At 44.2% G+C, this 26921-nt stretch overlaps 1 protein-coding gene across 1 annotated transcript; it reads right to left on the bottom strand.

Moving 5' to 3' along the window:
* Positions 1-4225: 4225 nt before the first annotated feature.
* On the bottom strand, positions 4226-9969 carry Marcks (myristoylated alanine rich protein kinase C substrate). The gene is given in 3 exon segments (XM_032888486.1): positions 4226-7783; positions 7786-7921; positions 9446-9969. Coding segments are annotated over 3 exon segments (924 nt in total). The 5' UTR covers positions 9548-9969; the 3' UTR covers positions 4226-7097.
* Positions 9970-26921: the final 16952 nt, after the last annotated feature.

The following is a 26921-nucleotide window of genomic DNA, read 5'->3' on the forward strand; positions in this document are numbered from 1 at the left end:
TTTACCATCAGACATGGAGATGCAGAGTTTGGAGTTTGCCCAGCTGGCTTCCTCTTTTGCTTTGGGGATTTCAGTTAAATGATTAGACGAATTTCAGAAGAGACTTTGAACTTTGGGCTTTTAACATTGTCGAGACTGCTATAGATTATGGGGACTTTTGATATTGGACTAAATGTATTTTGGATTATGCTATGATTAGGTATGTCCCACATAGACTTATATCTTTAAACAAGCCTGTGGGGCCAGGGAGTGGAATGTAATGGATGGTTTGTATATGCTTGGCCCAGGGAGTAGCACTGTTGAAGTAGCTGTGTCACTGTGAGCGTGGGCTTTAAAGACCCTCATCCTAGCTGCCTGGAAGTGAGCATTCTGCTAGCAGCCTTCAGATGAAGATGTAGAACTCTCAGCTCTGCCTGCACCTTGTCTGCATGGATGCTGCCATGCTCCCATCTTGATGAAAATGAACCTGTAAGCAGCCCCAAGTAAATACTGTCCTTATAAGAGTTGGAAGAAGAGGAGGAAGAGGGAGGGGGAGGAGGAGGAGGAAGAGGAGGAGGAGGAGGGTGGGGAGGAAGAGGAGGAGGAAGAGGAGGGAGAGGAGGAGGAAGAAGAGGAGGGGGAAGAAAAGGAAGAAGAGAAAGAAGAAGAGGAAAAAGAGGAAGAGGAGGGAGAAGGGGAGGAGGAAGAGGAGGAGGAGGAGGAGGCCAGGGGACAACTTACAGGAGTCAGTTGCCAGATGTCTCAAAATCCGTCTTAAATTACCTATTGTCCCCACCCAATGTTTGACACTTCGTTAAAAACATTAAAACAATTTACTCCAGTTGTTATTTATTTAGAAAGAAATGTTATCTCCTGGTCAGTTGATCTTAACCTTCCCAAAGTTCTTCTAGTAACACTCTAAGCTAATCCTGACACAGGAGACACCGGGTTTCTGGAATATTCTTAGTCTTTTTGAACACTACCAGCGTCTGTGACCATACTGAACCTTTTAACATATTGCCAGATCAGCATTACTGCTTCTTGACCAACATACTCCATTTAAAGTATGCTGCCTCAGAGTACACATGGACAGACCCATGGCTCCAGCTGCATATGTAGCAGAGCATGGCCTTGTTGGGCACCAATGGGAGGAGAAGCCCTTGATCCTGACGAGGTTGGATGCCCCCACCCCAGTGTAGGGGAATATCAGGGCCAGAAAGGGAGTGGTTGGGGAGGGGGAACATTCTCATAGAAGAAGGGGGAGGGTGGATGGTATAGGGGGGTTATGGATGGGAAAGAGGGAAATGGAATAACATTTGGAATGTAAATAAAAAATATCCAATAAAAAGAAGAGAGAAAACCAGTATGCTGCCTCACCGTATCCAACATACATGAGGCCTGTGATTGCTCCCAGGGCTTGTACATTTCATTTTTCTTAGTATACACAAGAAGGCGTTATGTTGATGAATTTGGGTAACATTTAAATATAATTACATTACAGTTATTAAAGGGTAAGAAAAATGTCATGTATATCATTTATCTGAAATTATACCATAAAAGACTTCTCCACATTGAACACCAAAAAATTAATTAAAATACATAAACCAAAAGATAAGGCTATGCTAATTTTATGCATAAATCTCCCTCACTTCCTGCAAGTGACAAAATCTAAGTATACTCAAATTCCTTATAGAAAACAGAGTAGCACCTGTATATAACCACGCACACACACACACACACACACACACACACAACACACACACACACAACACACACTCACACACAAACACACACATTCACACACACACTCACACTCACACACTCACACACATACAAACACACACACACACAGGCTGATGAAATCTTTTCCATATTACTTGTAATACCTGGTACAGTGTAAGTGCTTTGTTACACTGCATTTTTTAAGGAGTACAGAAAGATGTCCACAGATGATATATACATAAACATTTTCCAAATTATTTTAAGTCCTGTTTGTTGAATCTGTGCATGTAGAGCCCTTGTATACCAAGGTTAACCTCTTTTTTGGCAGAAGAAACATGAGGAACAGGAAACCTTAAATTCTCCAAGTTAGCCCATCATCGCTGCCCTTCTAAGGTACTTTCTAATACCGTCCACGGAACCTTTGAGAATTGCTTAGATCTGGAAATTAAAATTGAGTGTACTGAGATTTTTATTATCTACAGGAAGTGAGGGGTATTTTGTTTCACGTTGGCGCATCGGGGCGACTGGATTCCGTTTTTGGAGAAATGGGCTGAGGGAGAGCCATGTGAGGAAGAGTAGGGAGTCAAGATTCTAGCATGCCTTTAAAGGAGTAAAAACCCAATTCCTTGGCATTCCTGAATTCCACCCTGAGTGTACAGAGTTCTAGGATACCTTGCCACCAGAAAGGATTGGTGAGACTCCTGCTTTCTTGAATGTGCTCAACTCGGTCCAGTATTGCTAAGCACAATGTAGACAACACATAAGGTGCCTCAGTAACTGAATCTTTCAACAGAATCCTTCAGCCTAAAATTGTTTTCTCTAAAGATGATTTTACTTCGTTTTCCTCCTTGTATGTCCAGGAGCATACCGCGCCATTTTGCTGTGGTATTTCAACTCCATTTACCCTCTCAAGGACAGAAACAAAATGATTACGTGGTATTCTCATATTGTGGTGCTTGAAGGCTGCTATCGCTGTAATGTGGCGTTAGAACCTATAATTACCTCCAAATTCCACAGAGTGCTAGCCGTCTTGCTTTTGAGCATGGGGGTCAATAAGTATGTGTAAAAGGGTGGCTCTTTACATTTCAAATACAGGGTCATGAAGTTCAGAGTGTGAGTACTTCTCCAAAATGAAAGTTAAGATATGCAAATGAGCCAGCAGAGGTGGGGCATGCCTTTAACCACATCCCTTTGAGTTAGGGGACTCTGAATTTAAGCTTAGCCTGGTCTACAGATTGCGTTCTAGGACAATCAGGGCTACACAGAGAAACCCTATCTTGAAAAATAAAAATCAAACCGAACCAAAATAACAACCACAAACAAAAGAGATATGCAATGAATTCTATTTGGGGAGGGGGTAGAGGCCTGAACTACTTACTAGATGCTTCTACAATCCTAAATATTTTTAAAGCTTCGTCATAGAAAAAGTGATCATCCAAAATAGTTTCCCAAATGATTCTAAGTCTTCCATTCGGGAGGAAAGCTGTTAGTTCATTAGGCAGCTCAAACCAGGAATTACCATTTGGATGACAAGAGCCATGAGTATAAAAAACGAAATGTCTCCAAACTGTGTCCTGGGAAGAGGATTTCAAAAAGCCCTTTGGGGGTGAATTAATCATAGATGAAAATTGCTCCAATTCTGCCCTGACCTCCCTACAACTAAAACAAAACAAAAGCCGCAAACTTATGCAGCTGTGAAGGCCGATTTTATGATTCATGCTTCTCCTGTAACTTGAGTAAAGGTGAACTGGAAGGAAAGAGGTAATCCCATTGGTTTTAATCAATTATGCCCTTATTTCATACTTTAATATCCACACGGTCTCCTTCCCTCTCATTTTCAGTGGCATTCTTGAAAAATCTGCAACTCAAATCCCCAGGTAGAACTGGAAGGTTTGAGGATTTGTTCGCTACACCTTACTTTGAGAACCATCACCTGGCTGGGAAGCAGAGAAGGGAAGATGTTCAATTTATCGTGATTCTTTTAAAAAGGTGGAATACGAAAGGGGGTAACATTTGAAATGTAAATAGCCAATAAAAAAGTGGAATATAACAGCCCACATATTTAGCCGATGTTTAGCATGCGCACAGTACAGTTATATTTAATTACGTACTCTCCACTCCAACCAACTCCTAAAGGATCTACTTAGAGATCAGCTGTGCTTGGTGGCACACTACTGTGCTAGGAGTAGCACAGGCAGGAGGGTTGCCAGGTCAAGACTAACCTGAATGATACCATGAGCCTGTCTCAAGGAACTAAACTAACACAAGAGTTCAGAAAGCATTGTGCCCCAACTTCTCAACCTGATCCCCAAGGCTCAGTTTGTATCCATTTGTATCCAGTCGGAAAAAAACATGGTTTGCTAAGTTTTGCCTCAGCCAATAACTCAAGTGAGTAAGGTTTCACATCCTTAGTACACTCTCAGGCACATCTCTAGATCCTCCACTGAGTGATAGTAACGACTTTAACACTTATTTTTCTCGAAAACTTGAATGAAAAAGTAAAATCCTACTTTAGCAGGCTCGATTATATCAACTGGTAAAACTTTATTTTACAAGAAATAGGAATTGGACCAAATGCTTTTTATAATCCAGATAAGTGTTCATAACCACAGCAAATGTCACTGTACACACTGCCAATACAGACTTAATAACACGATTCTGAACTGTACAAGAGTTATTTATTTTCCTTAATCTCAAAGCTATTTTTAGTAGTACAAAAAAGCCATATTAACATTTTTTTTTCCATTAGAAAACAACAGGATGTACAAAACTTTGGATGAAAAGTATGTCAAATTGCATTTAGCCATTTGGAGGAAAATCCACCACTCCATCAGTACCACCCAAAGTGTTTTTAGGCAGTGATTAAAATCAAAATAATGCATCTTAATAAATCTCAGCTGTTAAAAGAACAAACCTAGCAATATAGAATACTTTTCTACACAGTATTTTTAACTACTCAGTTCAGGAGTTATTTTTTTTCTTTTTTAAAAACCCATTTCAGTTGAGTGCTACTACATACCAGGCACCATATTTGGCCAACTAGGGGTTTTCGAACAAGTTGGTTAAAGTGGGAAAGACCCACAAATCAGTCCTTTGGTTACCAGGTTTGACTTTAATCTTCCAAGAACTCAAGAAACTCAGGATCAAGTTTACTCTTTCAAATGTTACTTGGTATCATTAGCAGGGAGACTGTTTAGAAAGGAAAGGAACCATTAGTTCTGATCCATTATTTCAATTAGGGAGCATTATCCAAAAGCTAATGCTGTTATTCTTCCTTAATATGATGGAATATTGAGAGGCCACCACAGATGTGGCTCAACTTTACCCTGAACTCCACCCTGCACTCTGCTCAAGTCATAACAGGTGGACTAATTTGCATTTAATAAAGCAATAGTTAAAAAAAAAAAATCAGTTTAGGGTCCAGTAAAAAAAAAAAAAAATCCAGTTATGAGCTGGAAAATAAGCAGAAAGTAAACTAGTAAGGATTAATATATAAAGGATTATCTTTTCATTTGAGTAACAAGATGCTAACACTTTGATTCAAAAGAAAAAAAAAAGCTCGAAGCTATGCTAATGGTCCAAAACTAACAATATGTCCATTGAACACCATTACTTCCTTATAGAAACCTGTCCGTAAAAGTATAGCACATTTCGACAATAATTTGGAAGTGAGCCAAACGCTAAGGCTTATACCATATAAACCATCAACATTTAAACATGTTTGGCCATCGTTTCATGACTTATGTGCAGTCTGAACTCAACACTCTTGCTTCTGGACCTGCAATGACAAGAAAACAGTTTATGAAATAGTCTTAGGGTCCAGCCACTTCTGTCTTAAGTGGCTTAATTTGGCATGCTACATAACTACAGTAAAAGTAATTTTCAGCTTTAAATGCAAACTAAAAGCAGATAAATGATAACAATCGACACAGTATAAGATCTTCCCACATACGTAATTTGACACTGATTATGAATTCCAGAGCTTGAAAACTTCTTATCAAAAACCACAGCCAAATGTACTTTTGATGGCATGCAAGGCCTCCCTAAAAGTTAACCTAAGACCTAGAAGTCAGCCTCAGAACATAAAAAAACACAACAAATTTGTACATTTTATTCACATTTATTTTTTGCTTTTAGTGTGCTCACAGAAAATTAGAACACCTTAAGCAGGAGTTGAATAGCAATGTTTGTAAGCAACGTTACATTCCAGCTCTATGTCAAATTGGTCAAAGATCCTCCAGTATTTACAAAACACGAGAGACGAGGTGCTACGCAAAACCACTGCATCTGAAGGTTTGTTTTTCCTTTATTCTCAAAGACAACTGGAAAAGAAAGCATTGTCTGCTGTAATCAAAAAAAAAAAGAAAAAAAAAAAAACATACCACAGTATAAACAGTAACCATTCCACGTATCACAGCTTGGTTGGGTTTAAAATTTGTGTTTAAAAGGTCCAAGATGACTGCAGTTTTACAAAAAGATGGGCAGGGTGGAGACTTGCAAACTTCATGTGCTTCTGAAGGATATCAAGATTTGTTTTTATACAATAATCACAGTTAAAAACACCCTGCTGGTAATACATAATTACACTTTATTAAGGTCATAAACCAGCAATAAACAATAAAGCCTATACAACTTGTAGTTCTACATAATTACTGACTGGTACAGCTAACATGAGATAAGCAGGAAGTTCCTATGGTTTAGATGAACTCCTAAGACTATGATCTTTTTTTTTTTTTAAATCTGGGTATTGGTGTTTTTAATTCTTTTCTTTTCCTTCTTATTCAAAAACGTGTAGTGTTGTAAACCTGCCTCACAAAATACATCGTAATAACTTTCTTTAAAAAAAAAAAAAAAAAGGAAAGAAGGAAACCCCTAAGCCTTTACACCGTCGTTTTTAGTGGCATATTATCTTGGCAATGTTATGCACTGTTTCAATTTCCCATAGTGGCCCCTATCACTTCATTTGATATTCCTTTTTGACCCACCCATCTCCTTCATATATGGGCACGTCCATAGATTTGACAAAGAAAGTTTACATTTTTTTAATAAAGATGCAAAGTATGCAAAAAACATTAATACTGATGCAAAAAAAAAAGAGTAAAAGTAAAGAAAAAAAAAAACAAAAACAAAAACAAAAGAAGGCAGAGGAAGCTGTCTAAACCGTCCTCGGCCTGTCGGAATGGTGGTAACAATGATTTGAGATGGGATCTGTGGGGAAGGGGGCTTTAAAAGAAAACAAAATTTGCTGCTTTAAAAAAAAAATGTAAAATTAAAAAAAAAAATCTTTAAAATCAATCCCTGGTTGTAGACAAGTTCTCCAAAACCAGTACCTGGCACCACTCCAACAAACAAACTTGGGGGGAAAAGTTCTTGAATTACAAGAGGGCGCCCGGAGCTTACTCGGCCACCGGCGCGGGGGGCGCCTCCGGACTGCACTCGGGCTGCGGCTCCGGTGACGCGGCGGGAGCTGCGGACGCCGCGGGCTCGTCGGTGGCGGCGGGCGCCTCCTGCTCGGGCCCCGCAGCGGAGGGCGCGTCATCTGCGGTGGCGCCCGGCGCGGGCTCCTCGGCCTTCTCCCCCACGGCCTCCGACGGCTCCTCGGCCTTTGGCTCTTCCGCCGCGGGCTGCTCAGGCTGCTCCGGCTGCTCGGGCTCGGCCGCCTCGGCCTCCCGGGACTCTCCGCCCTCCGCGCCCTCGGCGCCCGCCCCGCCCGCCTGCTCCCCCGGGGCCGCGGCCGCGTCGCCGCCGGCTGCAGCTGCGGCCTCGTCCTTGGCGCCGTCGGCGGTCGCGCCTTCCGCCTCAGCGCCCTCGCCCGCCTCCTTCTTGCTCTTCTTGAAGGAGAAGCCGCTTAGCTTGAAGGACTTCTTGAAGGAAAAGCGCTTCTTTTTTTTCGGGGTCTCGCTGCTGGGAGACGGCGCGGCCCCGTCCTCCGCCTTGGGGGACGACGTGGAGGAGGCGGACGCGCCCTCGGTCTCCGCGGAGGGGGAGCCAGGCTCGGCGGGCTCGGCCTCGGCAGCCTCCTTGTCGGCCGTGGCGGCGCCCGGCTCCGGGGGCCGCGGCGGCCTCATCATATCGGCCGCGGCGGGGTCGCGGCGCCGCCGCTCGCAGGCTCCTCCTTGTCGGCGGCCGGGGCGCTGCCGTTGGCCTGCAGCTCCTCCTTGGCGCCCGGCTCGGCGGCGGCGGGCGACGCGTCCCCGTTCACTTTTACGTGGCCATTCTCCTACAGGGCAGGGGAAAAAAAAGACCGGGCGTCCTCCGAGCGACCGACAGTGCCGTCCCCGCCCCACCCGGGGCCAGCTTAGGAAGGGACCGGGCCGCTCGACCGCACGTGCCCGGCGGCCGGGGAGTGGACAGAAGTCGCCCACATTCCGAGGCCTTCGGATGGGGCCCATGCTCTGCATCAGGCTACCCTTCCCTCCGCCTCCAGCAACTCGAGCTCTCGGGGCAGGCGCGTCCCCGGATGGCGCCGGCAGGGGCGCTGCTCCTCCACCGCGCGGAGCGGGCGGGGCGCGGGCGGCGGGCGGGCGGGCGCTCAGGGGCGGGGCCACCCGCCCTGCCTAGCCGGGCCCTGCCCGCAGGCCGAGGCGCCCCGAGCCGGGGATCGCGCAGCCCCGGAGTCCGCAAACAAAGCTCAGGTGGCTGCCCCGGGTCGGCCTCTCCGAGGCTCGGCAACCAGCAGGGCTGGGGAAAACCCATTATGTCTGAAGTCTGGCCTCTGCTTCCACGCCCACCTTCGCCCATAATTCTGCAAATCGGGGTGCGCCGGGCAGCTTCTTTTTGCATTTTTAACGGGCTTAAAGCCTCTCGACAGAGCACGTCTTGCCCCAGTAGGTTTAGAGCAGGCCTTTTTTTTTTTTTCCTCTAGGAAAAGAGGCGTGGTGGGTGCCCGGTGTTTGGGAAGCAGCCACCCATGGCCGACCTCTTGAGCCCACCCAACCATGGCTCTCTGCCTGGGTCGCAGCAGCACTAGGGCAATCCTCGAGGGTGGCCGAGGTGCCACTCACAGGAACGGTCCAGACCAAAACACCAAAACTGCTCCCCTCTTGGTACGCAGGAAAGCGTCTTCAAAAACCTACTGAGTATTCCCACCACACCAGGATAGCATTTAAAAAGTCATATGGGTGTGTAATTACACAGCTACCAAAGGGGGGGGAGGGCCATCGGAAAGGCACTTGGAAAAGCTGCCTGTCCAGCTCTAACCAGCCACCTTTCCAAGAAACCCGAGGCATACTGCCTCTGGATACAATAAGACAAGCCTTCTCTCTCTGCTTGCCTTTCTCCACCGCCATCCGCGTTGGCTCCCCCCTTCCTACCCACATACACACACGCGCGCGCACACACACAACCACACCAGAAATCTCAAAGACGACCCAATCTCGACAATAAATACGTGAGCCACCCAAACACTGCTGTGGCCCCAAATGCAAATGCAACCTGGAGGGGCGTTGGGGGGGGGTGCATCTAACTAGTCACGTTCAGCCAATTTCCAAACCACGCCATTTTAGAGGATTTATCACTCTTCCTCCGGTCTACTCAAGAATTCGCCAGGATCCTTAGGAACCACTCCTTTGGTTCCTATGAAAAATTGACAATTTAGGCTATCGTTACCCATTCAACTTTCAGACTAGGATCTGGCCACGCTCCCCTCCCCGGAATGCATCTCGGGCGCGACCAGAGGGAAGGCGAGGCGTCCAGATTGGAGAAAGACACCCAAGAAATGCCCAGAACCACAGGTAGAATTTACCTGCCCATTTGCTTTGGAAGGCGACGAGGCCACAGCCGCCTCCCCGGGCCTCTCGGCGGCGGCTTCTCCCTTCGCTGCGGTCTTGGAGAACTGTGCACCCATGCTGGCTTCTTCAACAAAGAAACTCAACAGATCCAAGAGAGGAAACAAAGAGCCTTGGGTTGGTGTAACGACGGGGCGAGCAGCAGCGGCGGCGGCAGCAGCAACAGCGGCGGCGGCACACACACCGGAGGGAGGGGGTGGGGGTGACGAGGAGGACAGAAGAGACCCGATTAAACACACTCCGGATAAAAAATTTTTAGTCGAAGAGATCAAAAAGCAGCAGCGCAGGAAGGAGGGAAAAAGGTGGAAAAGTCGAGCACAAAAAAGGAGCCCAAGTGCAGTTTTTTAAAAAAAAGAAGTAATAAAAAAAATCCCAGATTTGTAGCCGCACTGTAGACAAGAGGAAAATGGAGAAATCTCCCTGGTTGCTAATAAGATGCGGGGTCCAACGCCCAAGTGCACAGATGAATGGGCTCGCGGGCGCTGACGCGGCCCCCGCGCGCGCTGGCCAATCCGCGCGCCGCACACAAAGCAGGGGGCGGGGCCTGCGCTCCGGGCGAACAATGGAGCCGCGCTTTGCAAACGGTTTGAAAAATCAGCCTCAGACCGAGAATTAATGTCCTCCAAATAAATAAATCAATTAAAAATTACGTGCTTCTCGTCTCCCTCGGCCAGAAAATAATAATGCATCTCTTGATTGGCTTGCTTTGTTTGGAATTAATTAACACGGGAGGGGGTACTTATGGATGGGGGCGGAGAAAGCCTTAACTTGACTCGCATTGACTCTTGCTGGTCTATATCCGCGTCTGTCTCTAGCCACTCTCTCCCCTCCCCCATCTTCTCTGTGTGTTTACGTGTATAAGTGTGTACGCGGGTGTTAAAGACAATGGGTAGGATTTGTGTGCTAGCAGCTTTTTTTCCCTCCGCGCTTCATAAGGGTTTCACAGTGCGCAAGGATTTTTGGGGTTTTGTTTGTTTTTTTTTTTTTCTTTCTTTTTTTAAACTGCTGCAATTGTTAAATCGTCCCACACTGAAAGGTATTTAAACCACGAAGATCGAATTTCACCTAGCGAGATCTCCAGTTGGAATTAGGTCTGTAGGCCAGATGTGGGAAATGCAAAAGCAGCAAACAGCCTAAGCCATGCTTCTTCCTTTCTCCCAGAGGCGTGAAATAAAATATTTTAAAATTGTTCCTTGGAGCGCTTCAAATCGCGTCTCTCCGGCTATTCCAATTAGCGATCACTTTTCTAAAAAAAAAAAACACAGTGAGGACCATTTGCAGAAGATCGAAACTCGCTAGCATGTTATCGCTGTATGAAACGACATAATTAATTTCCCTCTGTGGTAAAACGAGACCGAGCCTTGAGTGTACGAATCCATATTTACAGTTGGGAGACAGCTACTCTCGTCGACATGAGTTGTTTTCCCAGCTTGCTGCCAACAGCGGAGGGACTCTCATTTTGAACTTGTCCGTGCACAGCATCAAGTGTGCTCCAGGAACAGAGGCAACAGCGAGGAAAGTCTACTGAGTCCTAGTCTCAGAAGAAATCGCCTGCACTGTTGAGAGACAGCAAGAAAATCCCTGGAGACTCCACGTCTAACCCAGGCTAAGGCTCTACAGCGGTGTGCAGGATATCTCTCTCTCGTTCACTACAGCCCTTGCCACTAGACGCTTTTAGTGTGAGAGAGAGCAGGCGTTGATTTAATGTATCTGGAAGGGAGAAGGGATAGAGGACGCAACTTAATTCACATTCATCTACCACCCATAGTTTCGCTCATGAGAAAATCCAAACCATCTTTCGGCGTTTGCATTTAATGTCTGTGCAACGTGAACGATGGAGGCGAGAATCAGTCGAGGGAATGGTTCGTTTCTCTCGGTGTTGGCTCGGAATGGTCAAACAGTTTTATTTTCTGTTCATTGTAGGGAAATAGGTCACACTTTGAGTGAAAAGGACAGTTGGTTCAAGCCAATAACCCTTTGTTCAAGTGCTGTTTGACAGTCACTGAGCAGAACATCGTTGCGTCAAGTTTCATCTCCTGACTGTCCAGTACCTTTAGATACATTATTCAATCCCGAAGTCATATTCCACAGAGCAACTGGAAGGAACATTTCGTCGAAATGCGTCTTGCCAACCAACGTGTTAGCACCCGTAAGGAAGCCTGCTGGCCTGGCCCGAGAACCCAGCAGCCAGGATGGACGCGAATCCCTCATTAGCAGTTCCAACTTGAAAAGCCAACTGGGCTGATCCAACACCACCATCCAGGAGATTCCCAAAAGCTCAAAAGGCAATCTGTGCACCCACCCCCACGGGAACCTTGCCCCTTCCTCTGCGTCTCCCTCCGGTTTTAAATTGGTGTGATTGCTAGTTCGCTTTCGGATTTTTTCTCCCAGACATTCGGGGGCTGCTTTTATAGCTCCTTTGTTAACAGGCTGTCGTGCAGCTTTCCCCCCCTTTTCTTTCTCCGATGCCTATTTGCCTGGTATCGGCTCGTCTCCGGGGCAACCGCGGGGAAGATTCGGAGCCCGAGGCGCCGGGAGGGGGAAGGGGCGGAGCCCGGCGGTGTGGGGGCGGGGAGGGGCGCGAGGGGAGGGGCGCAGGGAGTGGGTCAGGAGGAGACCCCAGGACCCACGCCGAGCAGATGGCCGTGTCGAGGCGGAGCCCGTGAGCGTCAGGGGAGCGGGGGAGCCAATCCCTCCCTGCAGCAGCGCGGGAGCGAGCCAACGAGAGTAAACACGCGGGCTGTCCCCCTGTGGTCCCTATTTTGCAGCTGAAGACGTGATTTCCTTCGGTTAAGGAAACGCATCGCCAGTGTGGTTGGAAAGCTGGTGGTCCCCGGGAGAGCGGGTGGAGAGGCGGGTTTGGGCCGAGCTCTGAAGTCTCCCTCTCCCCTTCCTCCCTTCCCACCCAGACTCAAGCACCCCCTAAGCCTGGCGGGGGTGGAAGAGGCGGGTGGATGGGAGAGAGCGGGGCGGGGCTGGGAAAAGGGAAGAGATTGACTCTTGCTATGAACCATAAGGAATGCTAGCAAACTAGTGGAGCTGCTGGTCTTTATGTGCTAGAGTTCCCCCAACAGTTTGGTGGTCTCCCCGTGGAGTTAAGGATTTCGGGGGTGGGGAGAGAATCCAGATGCATTTACGTAAGTGAGATTAAAGAATCCAGGACATTAAAAATAGGAAAGTAGAGCCTGGAGCCAACTCGACAGGGGGGAAAAGAGACTTTTATTCTCCATTTGCGCTCTTTATGGAGGGATGTGGTGTGTACGAGCAGACAGAGTCTTAGTATGCAATCCAGGCTGGCCTCCAACGTTTTGCAGCCCAGGCTGCTCTAGAACTCATGCTCCACAGGGTCAACTTCTTAACTGCTGGCCACTAACAGGGGCGTGCCATTACTCCCAGTGGCACCGTAGGTAAAGGGTGCTTGCCCTCAAGTTTGAAAACCTAAGGTCCATCATCCGAAGACCCAGATGGTGTGTAGACAGCACCAATTCTAGAAAAGGTTCCCTGACCTTAATATGCACTGAGGGGACATACTCTCGCTGCTGGCATACACTTCAAGAAAAATTAAATTAACACGATGTAATAATTCGTACACAGTCTTCCTTAAGGGTAAAATCGAGTGTGTTTAAGAGGTCTCAAAGTTATTTTTCCATAAAGCATTAGCATCTAAACTTCAGAGATCATTTTACAATACCTTGAGGGTACGCTGTATGTGAGAACCTTGCCCTGTAGGACAAGAAAGACAAAGACAGTCCCTGATCTCTGGGCGCTTACATTCAGCCAATCAATCTATTGAGCTTGAAGTCTCTCATTTGCCAGGGGAAGACATGAGGCAACCAATAAGGAAGAAGCAGCGAACCTCAGTACTTCCAATATGGCGAAAGGGAATCGTCACAAGCACGTAAAAATGTGGGGTTAAATCTCTATGCTGCGAGGGAGAAACCAAGGCGTGCTAAGAAAGTGTAATACAGACAGAAGAGTTAAATGTGCATCCCGAATGTGGCACTGAAGTGGATGCCTAAAGAGGAAACAGGATTGAGCCAGGGAAAGAGGCAAAGAGCGGGGCACAGAGGTGCGAATAACCCCTGAGGAGAGGGGAGAGAAGAGTTTGTGGTAAGAGATGGATGGGAGGTGCACACCGATGCGTCTAACATGCACCACAGCAGAAATCAGAGGTCAGGGTGGTTTAAAATGTCAGTATAAGCAGGAGAACACTGTCCCTGCCAGCTCGAGGACCTGAGTTCAAATTCTAAACACTAAAAAGTCAGCCCAGGTGCTCCAGTAAGCCCAGTGCGGGGGGAAGATCTCAGGGACTTCCGGGCTGCCAGCCTAGCTCCGGGTTTAGTGAGAGAGTGATAGGCACCTGATTATAGAGAGAATATCTTGTGTATTGTACGGATACACCACCTGTCAATTAAAAAGCCTCTGGTTTAGGCAGGAAATGGGTGGCAGGACCTCTGGGAGGCAGGAAGAATTCTGGGATAGAGCCAGGTGCTGGAGATTCACCTGGGAAGATTGGAAGTGAGGGGACACAGTGTACCTGAGCTCAGGAAACCAGCCGTATGGGAGAATGTAGATTAGAATACATGAGTTATGTTTAGTTATGATCTAATCAGAAAAGAGCTTAGCATTATGGCCAAGGTATTTGTAAATATATTTTGAGTCTGAGTCTTATTTCTGGGAACAGGGGCCTGGGAGGAAGAACCAGGCCCAACTTCTATATCTGATAACTCCTCTGAGATTTACTCATTTATGCACATGGGCATGGGCCTTCTGTATACCAGTGCATATACCACACTCACCCATGTATACAGCACTACACACGCACACGTGTACACACACACACACACACACACACACACACACACACTTGTTTATAAAAGCATGGGATAGTAAGAATTCTAAGTGCAAATATTTTCAGAATCCAGGTCATAAGAATACTCAACAGATAGCAGGTAGGGTCCAAAAATCATGCTGAGTGACTTCTACTATAAAAGGATGAGCAGGAGAGACCGAAGGAGACTGAAAAGAAACTCTGCCAAATGCTAGAGGTAATCAAATAAAAGAAAGATAGACATTATTGTGTTTTTCCTTTTCTTTTTCCAAATGAAGCCTGACTCTGTAGTCCAGGCTGTCCTCGAACTCACTATGTAGGTCAACGTGTCCTTGTGTTCTCAGCAATCTTCTTATCTCTGTGCTTGAAATGCTGGAATCACAGGCATAAACTACCATATCCAAACTTGTAGAACAGTTTTTGGAGTATACTGAGAAAGGATGTGTGTTTAGTGTAAATGGAATACACTGGTTTTTTTTAACGCTTGACAGAGCAAAGAGTTCAGAGGGACAGGGCAAATTTTGTTTGTTGCCTTGAATAAAGATATTAGAGCATGTTTGATGGACTGGAAATGATTTCAGAAGAAAGGAAAATGTTATAAAGACAAGGGAGGAAAGACCGTGGACGGGGCTGAGGAGATGGCATGGTTGGTACAGTGCCAACCCAGAAAGGAAAAACCAGTGTTCAGATCTCTAGTGCTCATGTAAATTCCCTGCACACATCTCTCCGTCAGTGCTGGGGGCAGGAAGGGAAAGAAAGGAGATCTCCTGTAACACATTGGCCAGTCCGTCTAGACAATCATGGATCTCCAGTTTCAGTGGGCAACCCTGTTTCAAAAAAATAAGAGGGGGAACCGGTCAAGGAAGACGACGTCAACCTCTGATCTACACATGCAGACATACACCTATAGGAACATGTGCATTTCCCACGAATATGCACACTGCAAAAATGGGCTAATGATATTCTTGAAAGGGTAAGAGGGGGAGAAGACATACATACATATGTATATTAAACTAAATGTATATCTTGTTGCGACTTGTTCACAAGAGTTCAAGCAGTCTTGAGTTCTTAGCCGAGGATACCCTTTAACTATTGATCCTTCTGCCTCCCTACGTGCTGGGATCACAGACATGCACCACTTTACCTGGCTAAGAAATTCATTGATTTTTAAAAAGAAACTGGGTCATTTGAAGTACTAAGGAAAAGAGGGTAGACATTTCCTAGTGGAAAAAATGAGGAAAAACTCCCTTCTGGTGGTTTCTCTTTTCTCTGGATGTCAGGAGCTAAGAGTTAGGAGACTGGAGAGATTGGAAGTTTGGTTGTGTTTTAGCAGGTGCAGAAAGCGATTGGAAGGTGCCCTGTTGTGACGTCCAGGCGCTTACCGGACCACCTTAGAGAAGCAGTGAGTTTTCAGTTGAGTCGCACACAGCCTTTCTATCGCACACGAGTGTCAATCAACCTCCCAACCTACTCAAGCAAGGAACAGAAGGTGCACAAAATAAAGCACAGATGAAAACGGCATTGCTGTTACTGAGCTCAGAACTTGGGTTAGTTCTGTATGATTTTACACAGGTGTGTTGAAAAGTGGGAGGGAGGGACTCACTGTGTGCTCAGCTCAGCAATCACCATTGGAGTCTGCGTTCAGCTTGCCTTTTACCTTTAACTCCTTGGGATTGGACCATTATCTTCACTGTAGTGGGGAATTTTCTGTAAGTGTGTGTTTTTCCTTCCAGGCCCCAAGCTCCCAGAAATAACAACTCTGAGACTCAAATATACTTATAAATACCTAAGCCGTTTATCTGGGCATGTTCCCCAACTGTTTTATAGGTTAATTATCCTGTTATTCTATTCTAAGTTCTGCCATATGACTGGTTACCTGTTCCTAGTTACATGAGACCGTCTTCCTCTCCTTTTGGGGCTTGGCTCTATCCCAGAATCCTTTCTGCCTACTGGATGTCCCACCTTCTATTCTACTCTTTCCTATAGGTCATAGGTCTTTTTTATTGACACATAGGTTTTTTATTTTTAAATTGACACATGATGCCATCGTCGGTACACAATAGATTTCATCTCACAGACAGATTTAGAACTGGTATTTAACAGGGAAGAAAATACAACAGTGTGTTAGCTATTGTTCATTGAGGGTTCCCTGGTTTCCATTCTGTATTAAGAACCTGTAAGAGCTCACACAGTAAAATAGTACAGGCACACAGTAGGAACTTTATTGGGCTCTAAAACTGGTGTGAAACTTGCACCTCTCTAATTTTAGGGTTTGCTGCAGTGTATCATACTCACAGCCCATGTCACTCATGGAAGAGTCCTCTACAGTTAGGAAATTCAGAATAGTGGCTTATCTGCTCTGAAGAAGCAGGGGCTGGGAGGTCTACAAGAATAAAGTTAGTCAGGCAGGGGTAGCACATGACTTTAATCCCAGCACTCAGGAGGCAGAAGAAGGAAAATCTCTGAGTTTGAGGCCAGCCTGGTCTACAGGGTGACTTCTAGGTCAGGCAGGGCTAAAACAGAGAGACCTTGTCTCAAAAACAGAACAAAAACAAACAAAAAGAATAAGGTTAAGGTTTCTGGAACTTTGGATCAGTCATATATATATATATATATATATATATATATATATATATATATATATATCAAAACCACTGTAACCTCATGTCTGCTAAGAGCATATCAATTGAATTGGCAAGCTTATTTTATATCAGAAAAGATGAAAGGAGAATAGGGTGGATTTTAGACCAGTGGGAACAAGACCCAAGGAAAAATTTTAAACATTTCTCCAGAAAACTCTGGGATTTCCCTTCCCCAACCCCCATAGCCCCTGGTGGCAGAGCAAAGTGACTCATTGTATAGCCAAGCTCCTGTGATCTTATCACTGTACGAATCATCTTGGCCTTAAACGCCCAATGAGCCTCCTGTCTCAGCTGACAGAATGCTGGACTCACAGAGTAAACTACCACACCTAACTGTATAGAAATTCTGAATCGAAGCCCAGACACAATAGCATCTCTTAGAATATGCTATACTGACTTTCTAGGAACCAGCCAGAAGTATTCCCTGCGCACCCTTGGAGAAAATGACTTGGAAGGGAAATTAGGCACCGTTTCTCTTTCAACTTGTTTTCCTAGAAGAACAGTAGGCTGAATATTGATAAGCAATCTCCATTTTCACTAACAGGATCAGGTTCCTCCTCTTACCAAGTTACCTAGATTTCTTTCCCATTGTTCTAATAGTGTACTCCAAGCTGGCTAGCCAAAATTCAAGGAACGAAGTTCACATGATTAAAAAAACAAAATAAAACAACAACAACAACAACAAAAGACTTGACTCTTCAACAGGAAACTATATGAACTGGGAAGCAGGTAATTTTTCAATGTTATGTTAAAGTAATAAATACTTTCAGTTGTTAAAAGGGAAGTAAGGGCTGGAGAGATGGCTTGGAGGTTAAGAACCCTTGCTGTGCTAGCAGGTTTAATTCCCAGCATCTACATGATGGCTCATAACTTTCTATAACTCCAGTTCCAAGGGATCTGACATCCTCCTCTGCTCTCCACACACACCAGGCATGTGCAAGAGTACTCAAATAAAAAAATGAATAAATCCTTAAACCAAAACATAAATTAAATAAGTGACTAAAATTAGGTATTTAAGCTGTTAATGGCCTAGAAACTAAAGCATAACATTACATCAAACATTTTCTTATGATTTCGATTTATAATGCCATTTTTTTTTTTTTTTGGTTCTTTTTTTCGGAGCTGGGGACCGAACCCAGGGCCTTGCGCTTCCTAGGCAAGCGCTCTACCACTGAGCTAAATCCCCAACCCCTATAATGCCATTTTTAAAAAGACATATTTGTTACAATAAATAAATTTTTCTTACCTCCACCTAAAGGAGAAAGGGTTCAAACCTAGGACCTTGTACATTTTAGCAAGTACTCTCTACCAGTGAACTACATCTCTAACCCAATTAAAAAAAATTTAACAGTTAGTTGTAGTGATCCAAGTTTGTAATCCCAAGGAGGGTTAGGGAGGAGGAATATATATATTCATAGCCAGCCAGTCCTAGATCAATCTAGGATTTCATAATTACTCTCAATTTAAAAAAAAAAAATTAATCTTCCCCTAATCAGAATCTCAGCAAGTCTCCCTTGTTTGGTGGACGTTTCATTGACTCAAACATTGTGTTAGACATTATCACAGAACAATTGGTAAGACACCATCCTTCTTAGCTTTAGTTGTTAACTTCACACATACAGGAATTATCTGAAAAGGAAGTCTGATTTGAGGAATTGGCCTATTGGACGTTGTGTTTATTGTTAATTGATATAGGAGGGTCCTGCCCACTGTGGGTGATACCATTCCCTAGGCAGGTGGTCTTGGGCTATTTAAGAAAGCTAGCTTAGCAAAGCATAAGTCTTCCACTGAGCCTCTATTGTTCCTGCATGAGTTCCTGCTTGTTGCTGGCTTTGCTTCATGATGGACTGTGGCCTAAATGTTTTAAGTCAAAATAATCTTTTCCTCCCTAAGTTATTTTAATCAGAGTATTCTATCACAGCAACAACAACAACAACAAAATAGTAACCTAGGATACACTGACTTCCATGTGTTGGACAGATACTTTGGTTACTCTATAGGTACAGTTTCTGTCCACTTCCCTCTGCTTTCAGTCAAGTCCTTAGTGTCTTAAACATGGATTCCTATGTGTTGTTTCTTGTCCCTTTGAAAGCCCATTGATTGAGGTTTACAAGAATAAAAATAATTGAGTGGCAAGGAAGAGACTGGAATCCCCATAGTATGATTTCTTTGTCTTCAGGAAACCTCACCGAGAGAGACCATGTCCAGTCATGGTTTTCTTTCTTGAACATTTCTGGTATTCTCTAGCAACTTTGGAATAAAATTGAAGTCAAAATTCATGATGCTTACTGCCTAAATTACTTCCTGGGTCATCTATTCTCTCTCTAGAAAACTGTATCTTTCTTGTCCTGCTTCTGAAGTAACCCACCTTGTGTGTCTTCCAACGCTTTATCACATCCCACGGACTCCATTGATAAGAGACTGTCTGGGTCACTGACCTATAAATTCTAACTCTTGCCTGTAGTTGATTTAAATTTCCCTTTAGCCAAAAACTGGAATGACAAGATTTTATTATTAACAGATTTTATAAAATGGAGATAGAAGAACTCTCTCAAAGTAGTTCATAACTGAAATTCTGAAACCTTTAAGGAAGCCATATCTCCATCAGCTTGTCTCTCCTTTCTTTGAAGAAAGTGCAGCTTTTCAGGAGAAAGGCTTGACTTTGAACTCTTCTTGGTCTCCTTGTCTGACTCCACTACAGCAACGGTTGCATTGCGTCGGCTGCATTTCATATCAAAATGTGTCTCTGAGAGGGAGAGAGGAGGAAGTGACGGTTACCAGGAAGATGTTCCCTCCTCAGTTTGTCATTGATAATTTTCTCCTGAGTCAGAGCATCTTTTCCTTGTGAGGTTTCCTCGTGCTAACAATTCACTTAGCAGCTTTCTCTGCTGCTGTTGCCTCTGTGTCTAAATGTCCTTAGGGCTTTGACCTTAAACTATACAGTGGCCAATAGTTAAATAAAACTAGATAGTAATGTCCCCTAAATGTGAATTCCTGTTCTTTAGCCAGAGGAGAAAAACAAAAGACCCCAAACCCTGCAAATTTTCTTCCACAATATTGACATTAAAAAAAGAAAGTAATAATTTGGGAATCTCCAATGATTGAAGAAAGAATCATTATACTTAAAATGTCACAATTTTTGACAATCATTTTCACTTTATCATCCTTTTACTAGAGCAATCAAAGGATTCATTCAATTTGGTAGGTGGGGGAGGGGTTAAAAATTATGTCACATTATGCGAATATCTAGTTTAGGCAATAAATGTAATTTAAATTTCTACTGAGAGTTCATCATTACTGAATATTTAGCTAATTTGAGAATATTTAATGAAACATCAAAGTGGATTTTGTGATCTTATGAAGATATTGACATAGTGGGTGTCTATGCAAATGAAGCTGAGAATGTTGATTCCCATTGACACTGAATCAGAACTCATGGAAACAAACAATTCTCCTTTGAAACTGTCACTTTTGGGCCGCCCATCAAACCAATGCGGATGATGGTCAAATCAAATCGAGAATTCTTTGCATCTTGTTTATCCCTTGACATAACTGAGAGGTGGGTGCATCTGCTGAGTGACTAGCTCTGTCAGGTTGCTCTGTGGGCATGTATGCAGATAGCTTTTTGGTTGTTGGAGAGATCAACCTACTCTGGTCACCTGAGCTCTGTAACAAGAGTAGCTGAACACAATCCAAGGATCAGGCTAGTAAACTCTGCTTTTCCTTCATGGTCTCTGCTTCAGCTCTTGCCTTCAGGTTCCCTTTGAGTTCTTCAGTGATGGGCTTTAGCCAGTTAGTGAAATAAACACTTTGTTGCCCAAGTTGGTTTTGAAGTTTCTTGGGGCAACAGAAAACAAACTTGGACACAAACATGTAATTAACTCTGGGAGCCTCTTATATTTTTGTGCTGTTCCCAGGACTTTTTTTTTTCTTGTTAAAAGGAAAAAGCAGTTGTCTTGATACTTTACAGTTCTGTGTGTCTGTTTTGTCTGTTTTTTGAGACATAGTCTCAAGGAACCTAGGTTGGCCTTGAACTCACTATGTCTACTATGTGTCCTCTCCCCACTCAAGTACTGAGTTACAGCCATGGGCCATCTGAAGGTGGCTTGTAGTTGCATTAAATAAATGAAACAAATCTCATCTGACCATTATTTGAAAGTTGCTGGGATATACTTGCCATCTAGTAATCTAATGACCCTAGAGGCTAAAGCAGGAGGTGTTTGAATTTGTCTAGGCAGTATATAGTTGGTAGTTGGAAAGAAAATGTCCCCATGGGCTCATAGGGAGTAGTGCTATTGGGAGGTGTGGCCTATAGGAGTAGTTTTGCCATTTTGAAAGCAAGTGTGTCACTGAGGGTGGACGTCTCGGAGGTTCAAGCCAGGCCTAGAGTGTCTCATTCTCTTCCTGTTGCCTGTGGATCCAGACGTAGAGCTCTTAGCTCCCATTCCAGTAACTATGTCTGCATGTTAACATGCCCCCCCCCCACCTTGATGACTATGGACTAGTCAGCTGTAAGTCAACTGTAAGCTAGCCCCAATTAAAAGCTGCTGTAGTCATGGTATCTCTTTACAGAAATATAACCCCAGGACACTGCCTTAAAATTAAAAATAATCAGAATAATACAAAGATTTCTAAGGTGACCTGGTGGTGGGAGGAAGCTTCTTGTTGGATTTGGATAAAATAAGCAGGTATGTGGTGGGATAATGCATTCTGTAGCCAAGAACCTAGCACATAAAAACATCCCAAGAAGCACCATGTTTCCTCACTGGTTTGTAATTTAAAATACAGAGCGTCAACACGTACCTCTGAAGAGACATTGATGGTGAAAAGGAATAGAACTCTGTGGAAAAGAACGCCACCATGGAACACATCATGCAAGGGTAGCAAGTGAATCTAGGAGAGTTCTGTCTCCAAGAAGAGAAACAAGGGAGGCCTAAATGCTTATTTGTAAAGGAAATATTTGAAATGTAACCCCCTCTTTTTTTCTTAACTGTTCTCTTGGGAAGCATTCTCATAGAAATTTAGGAAAAGATGGCTGATATTATCAAAAAAGTCTTATTGGGGTCAAGGGGAACAGAGGAAGCCCCAGTGAATGTGTAAAGGGGCAGATAAAGTTCAGAGTTAATTGATATTGTTGATATGGGCACCACCATGTCAAGGAACCCAATGCCTCACACCTATGGAAATGATAAAACTGTGGATCAGGCTCAAAGAAATGGCAAAGTCTTCCACTGGCCCAAGTACCCACGTTGACAACTGATTGCTCTGACTGCTCATTAGTTAATGCCAGAATAGACTTAGTCCTCCTGCATATTTACAGCATAAGGTTGCTCCCCTACAAAGACCTCCCACTCAGACAAGCTAAGCCCTAGGCGGTGGTTTGAATGACAATGGCCCCTGTGTACTGACCTATTTGAATGCCTACCCTCCACCCCCAGTTGGTGAATCTGTTTGGAAAGATTAGAAGGTGTAGATTTGGAGGAGGTGTGTTACTGGAGGTGTTCTTTAAGGTTTAAAAAGTCCCCACAAAGGGGTTGGGGATTTAGCTCAGTGGTAGTGCACTCACCTAGCAAGCATAAGGCCCTGGGTTTGGTCCCCAGCTCTGAAAAAAGAGAAAAAAAGAAAAAAAGAGGAAAAAAAAAAAGTCCCCACAATTTCCAAGTAGAATCTCTGTCTGTCTAGTGCTTGTGGATCAGATATAAACTCTCATCTCCTTTTACAGTGCCTACCTGCCCGCTGCCATGTTCCCTGGCATGATGGCCATGGACTCACCCTTGGAAACTAAGCAAATCCTCAGTTAAATACCTTCTTCTATAAGTTGACTTGCTCATGGTGTCTCCTCAGCAATAAAGCAGTAACTAAGACACTCTTTTCTTTGTGCTATACATAATAAACACTTGTAGTTGGGGGTTGTGTTACAGTTGGTGGCTTCCATCAAAGCGAGCATGGCCCATGTGATTCCAGGTTTTCTCTAAGACTGTCGTTTCTTAGGATATTACCTTATGACATTCCATAACACCTCAGTGATGAAGCCAGGCAGGTCTTGGGCAGCCCTTGAAAGCACAGCTGTAGTAGAACCTGATTTCATGGAATGCTGTCTCTTTCCTCCAGCAAACCTACCATTCTCATGAGAAAGGTGCTCTCCCTTGAACACCTTAGTCTGGAGAGTCAGCAATGCGGTATTAATGGTAAACAACAAATAGAGAAATTTGCATTTTTTAAAAGTTCCATCCTTCTCACAGAAAATCCAGGTGGGGTAATGAGTTTTCTTCAGATCCCCACCCACCCACCCCCATTCTTCTGTCTTTTTTTTTTCCTGAGTGTTAATTAAAAATCTTGTTAACAACAATGTGTGAATAATGTGTTTACCTCTGAATTTCTTTGGGCAGAGGTTTACTATGTATATGCAAATTTTATTTCTGCCCGCTTGCTTTCCTTCCAATTTTGAATAAAATGGTTGAAAAGATAATTTGTAATAATTACAATCCTCAGAGCTGTTATTGTTCTCGTCATCAAAGTCTTTGAAACCCATGAATGTACCAGGGAGCAGAGCTACGGATGAAATAACAGTTTTGGAATCGAATAAACTACACTTGGAGTCCAAGCTTTGCTATTGTCTTGCTTGTAATATGAGGCTAGGGGACATTTTCCCTCAGTGAGACATGGGGATGGTAGTCGTATTCTCTCTCAGAGCCTTGAGGGATTGATTCTAAGGATCTATATTCGGGAAACTCTCCTCTACAAGGTTTACATCATTAAATGGCTGCAAATCGGACTCCAGCTGCACGGGTGGAATAGCCTGGGAATACCAAGTCCCACCAGAATTTGAAGACCCATGAAACAAAATGCTATCTTCTAGCAACTTCACAGCTTCCAAAACAATTTAAAAGTTGTTTTATGACAAGATACATACTGAAGCCTAACCAAGAATGTCACTTTCTCTAGATGGCTCTTCTTCATGGCTCTGACCAAACACCTGACGAAATGCCATTTTCTGAAGGAAGGGAAGTAAAATTCTCCGCTCGCCTGGCTTGCTCTTTTTCTGTTTTAATTCAGTTTGGACATACTAGACCACTGTATGGTATCACATATACAGGGCGTCTACTGGCTACTTCCATATTGCTATTCATTATTGAAGGAAGTCAAACAGGACAGGATCTTGGAGGCAGGCGCTGCTGCAGAAGCCTTGGAGAGGCGCTTCCTCTTGTCTGCTCAGCCTACTTTCTTATGGAAGTCAGCTGGGCCGTCCCCCATCCATCCCTAATTAAGAAAATGCTTTGCAGTTGGATCTCATAGAGGTGTTCTGTCAACTGAGAAGTTTTCTCTGAAGACTCTAGCTTGCATCAAGTTGAAGCAAAAGCAGGTAGTAGAATGTTTGACCTAGGAGAACCCGGTCTATTGTGAATGGTACTGCCCCTGGACAGGTGGTCCTGCATGGTATAACAAAGCTGGCCGAGCGAGCCATGGGGAGGAAGACCATCGGCAGAACTCCCCCATGGCTTCTGTCTCAGTTCCTGCTTCTGGGTTCCTGTACTTAGTTAACTCCTGCCCTGACCTCTTTCACGATGGACTCTAAGTTGAGAAGTGACATAAACCTTTCTGTCCCAAAGTTGCTTTTGGTCATGGTCTTTGTCACAGCAACTAAAACTAAGACAGGGTGGGTCTTCACCACTCTAACGGGTTGGTCTAGTGCTGCTAAATACTGTATCCCAAGGCCTGGTTGCTCCAGGACAAGCAGATCCTCATGTAAACCAGCTTAGAGTGTATAAACCTTGCCCCTCAAGTTATCCCTGATTGGCTAATAAAGATGCCTACTGCCGGTAGCAGGGCAGAAGAGAAGTAGGCAGGGATTGAGGTTCTAAAGCTTGGAGGTCTTGGTCAGAGACCAGGAAGGAGAGAAGGAGAAGGAAAAAGACACCAAGTGTAGGTGAATCGTGAGCACAAGGCCATGAGGGCCAGGCTGTTGGAGTAGGAGAGGCCCAATAGGAATATGCCAAATGATATCTTGGGGGTTATAGATAGGGAAGTAGACAAAATAGCATAGAGGGTTGATAACTGCCTGACTCTCTGCTTTTAGGCTTATTATTAATCTAAAAGGTTCTCTGTCTTTTATTTGGGAACTATATGATTGATGTGGAGTAAAAACCCTAAATAATATTTACCACCACACCACACAGTTAGACCTCTCTGGAAATACTTTCACAGAGACACTCAAAGTGATTTCAAGTTCAGCCAAATTGATCATGCCAGCTGTGATGGCTACTCCTGGTTGTCCACTTGACTATATCTGGAATGAGCTACAATCCAGAAATGGAGGGCACACCTGTGATCCAGATCCTTGTCAGAAGATACAGGCTTCTGACCCGGATCTTGGCATAGGATGATACATGCTTTTGATCCAGATCTTGAGGCATAGTGATCATGAAAAGCTTAGGACCAGGAAAGGAAGTACATGTCTTTAATCTCAGGAGACAAGGCAAGCTGATCTCTGATTTCAAGGCCAGTCTGGGGCAGAGCAAGGTCCAAATCCATGTGTAGTGGTACACACCTTCAATCTGGGACATACCTTTTACTGGAGGCTTACATAAGGACAATGAAAGGAGAGGAAGGCTCTCTCTTCTTTGCTTGTTTGGACTTACTTGCCAGCACATCTTTTGGAACCTACTTCTTCAGGATTCTAGTTGATACAGAAGGCCCAACTGAAACATCTAGTCTCATGGGACTGAGCAGTTACTAAATTCTTGGCTTTCCTATTAACAGCTGGGCAATGTTGGGTTAGTTAGACTGCAGACTGCAAGTCATTCCAATAATTACCCTTAATATGTAGAGACATTCCATAAGTTCTGTGACTATAGACAACCCTGACTAATATACCAGTTTTGCCCATCAAGTTTAAGAACCTCAGAACTTAAATAAGATCAGAGAGGGTAAATCTCCTCATATGGAATCCCTCTCTATCATTCAGTTCAACAAATGATGACCAGCCCAGACCGCAGCCTTACCACACCAGGGTGATAATGTTAGGTTCTTTGTAGCCATTGTAGTCCCTGGAGGAAAGTTACCAACTTTTAGATCATTCTTATATAGAAAAGCAGACGTAAAAGTGGCATGTGTGGAAACAGGGCTCATAACAATACCCATAAAATCCCTCAGTGCTTCTGTTTCAAATGAGCCTTTATAAAACCTATAGCTTTTATATAAATACAGAAAACTAAGCAGAAGGTGGATACGAAGAAAAATAAGTCCTCTGGGTTTTTACATCACCAACTAGCACTGTACTTTGAAAATTCTTATTTATTCTTTTTATACCTTGAGTCGGAGTCTCAAGCCGGCCTCAGGCAGTCCTTGCCTCTGTCCCCTGTATCTGAGAATTCAGGCACGTACAACCATGCCTGGCTTCCCATTAAAACTGTGGTTTGTTTTGTTTTGTTTTGTTTTGTTTTGTTTTGTTTTGTTTTGTTGAAACAGTCTGTTTATGTAATCTTGGCCAAGCCTCAGACTCACTGCAATCTTCCTGCAAGCTTTGCCTCACAAGAGCTAGAATTTGAGGCCTGCATTTCCCAAACCAGCTTCAGGAGCGCGCACACGCGCACGCACACACACACACACACACACACACACACACACACACACACACACACACACACAAAAGCAAGGGGGGGAGGGAGAGAGAGAGAGAGAGAGAGAGAGAGAGAGAACATGCAACATATATTTGTTCATTCATGTGCACACATATGTGATCTTTCTGTTTTATTCTTTTGAGATATGGTTTCTTACTGAACCTAGAGCTCTCCATTTTTCTAACAGAAATATATATTGAAACCCTATTTTTAAAATATATATATATATTTTTAAAGATTTTTTTCTTTTAAATTTAAAGGAAGTAGCTTTCAATATATTGGTGGCTGTTGCCAAATTAATCCAACAGAGACCGAAATCCTGTGATTGTTCATAGAGAAT

This window comes from Rattus rattus, chromosome 18, assembly GCF_011064425.1.
Source record: "Rattus rattus isolate New Zealand chromosome 18, Rrattus_CSIRO_v1, whole genome shotgun sequence".
Classification (NCBI taxonomy): domain Eukaryota; kingdom Metazoa; phylum Chordata; class Mammalia; order Rodentia; family Muridae; genus Rattus; species Rattus rattus.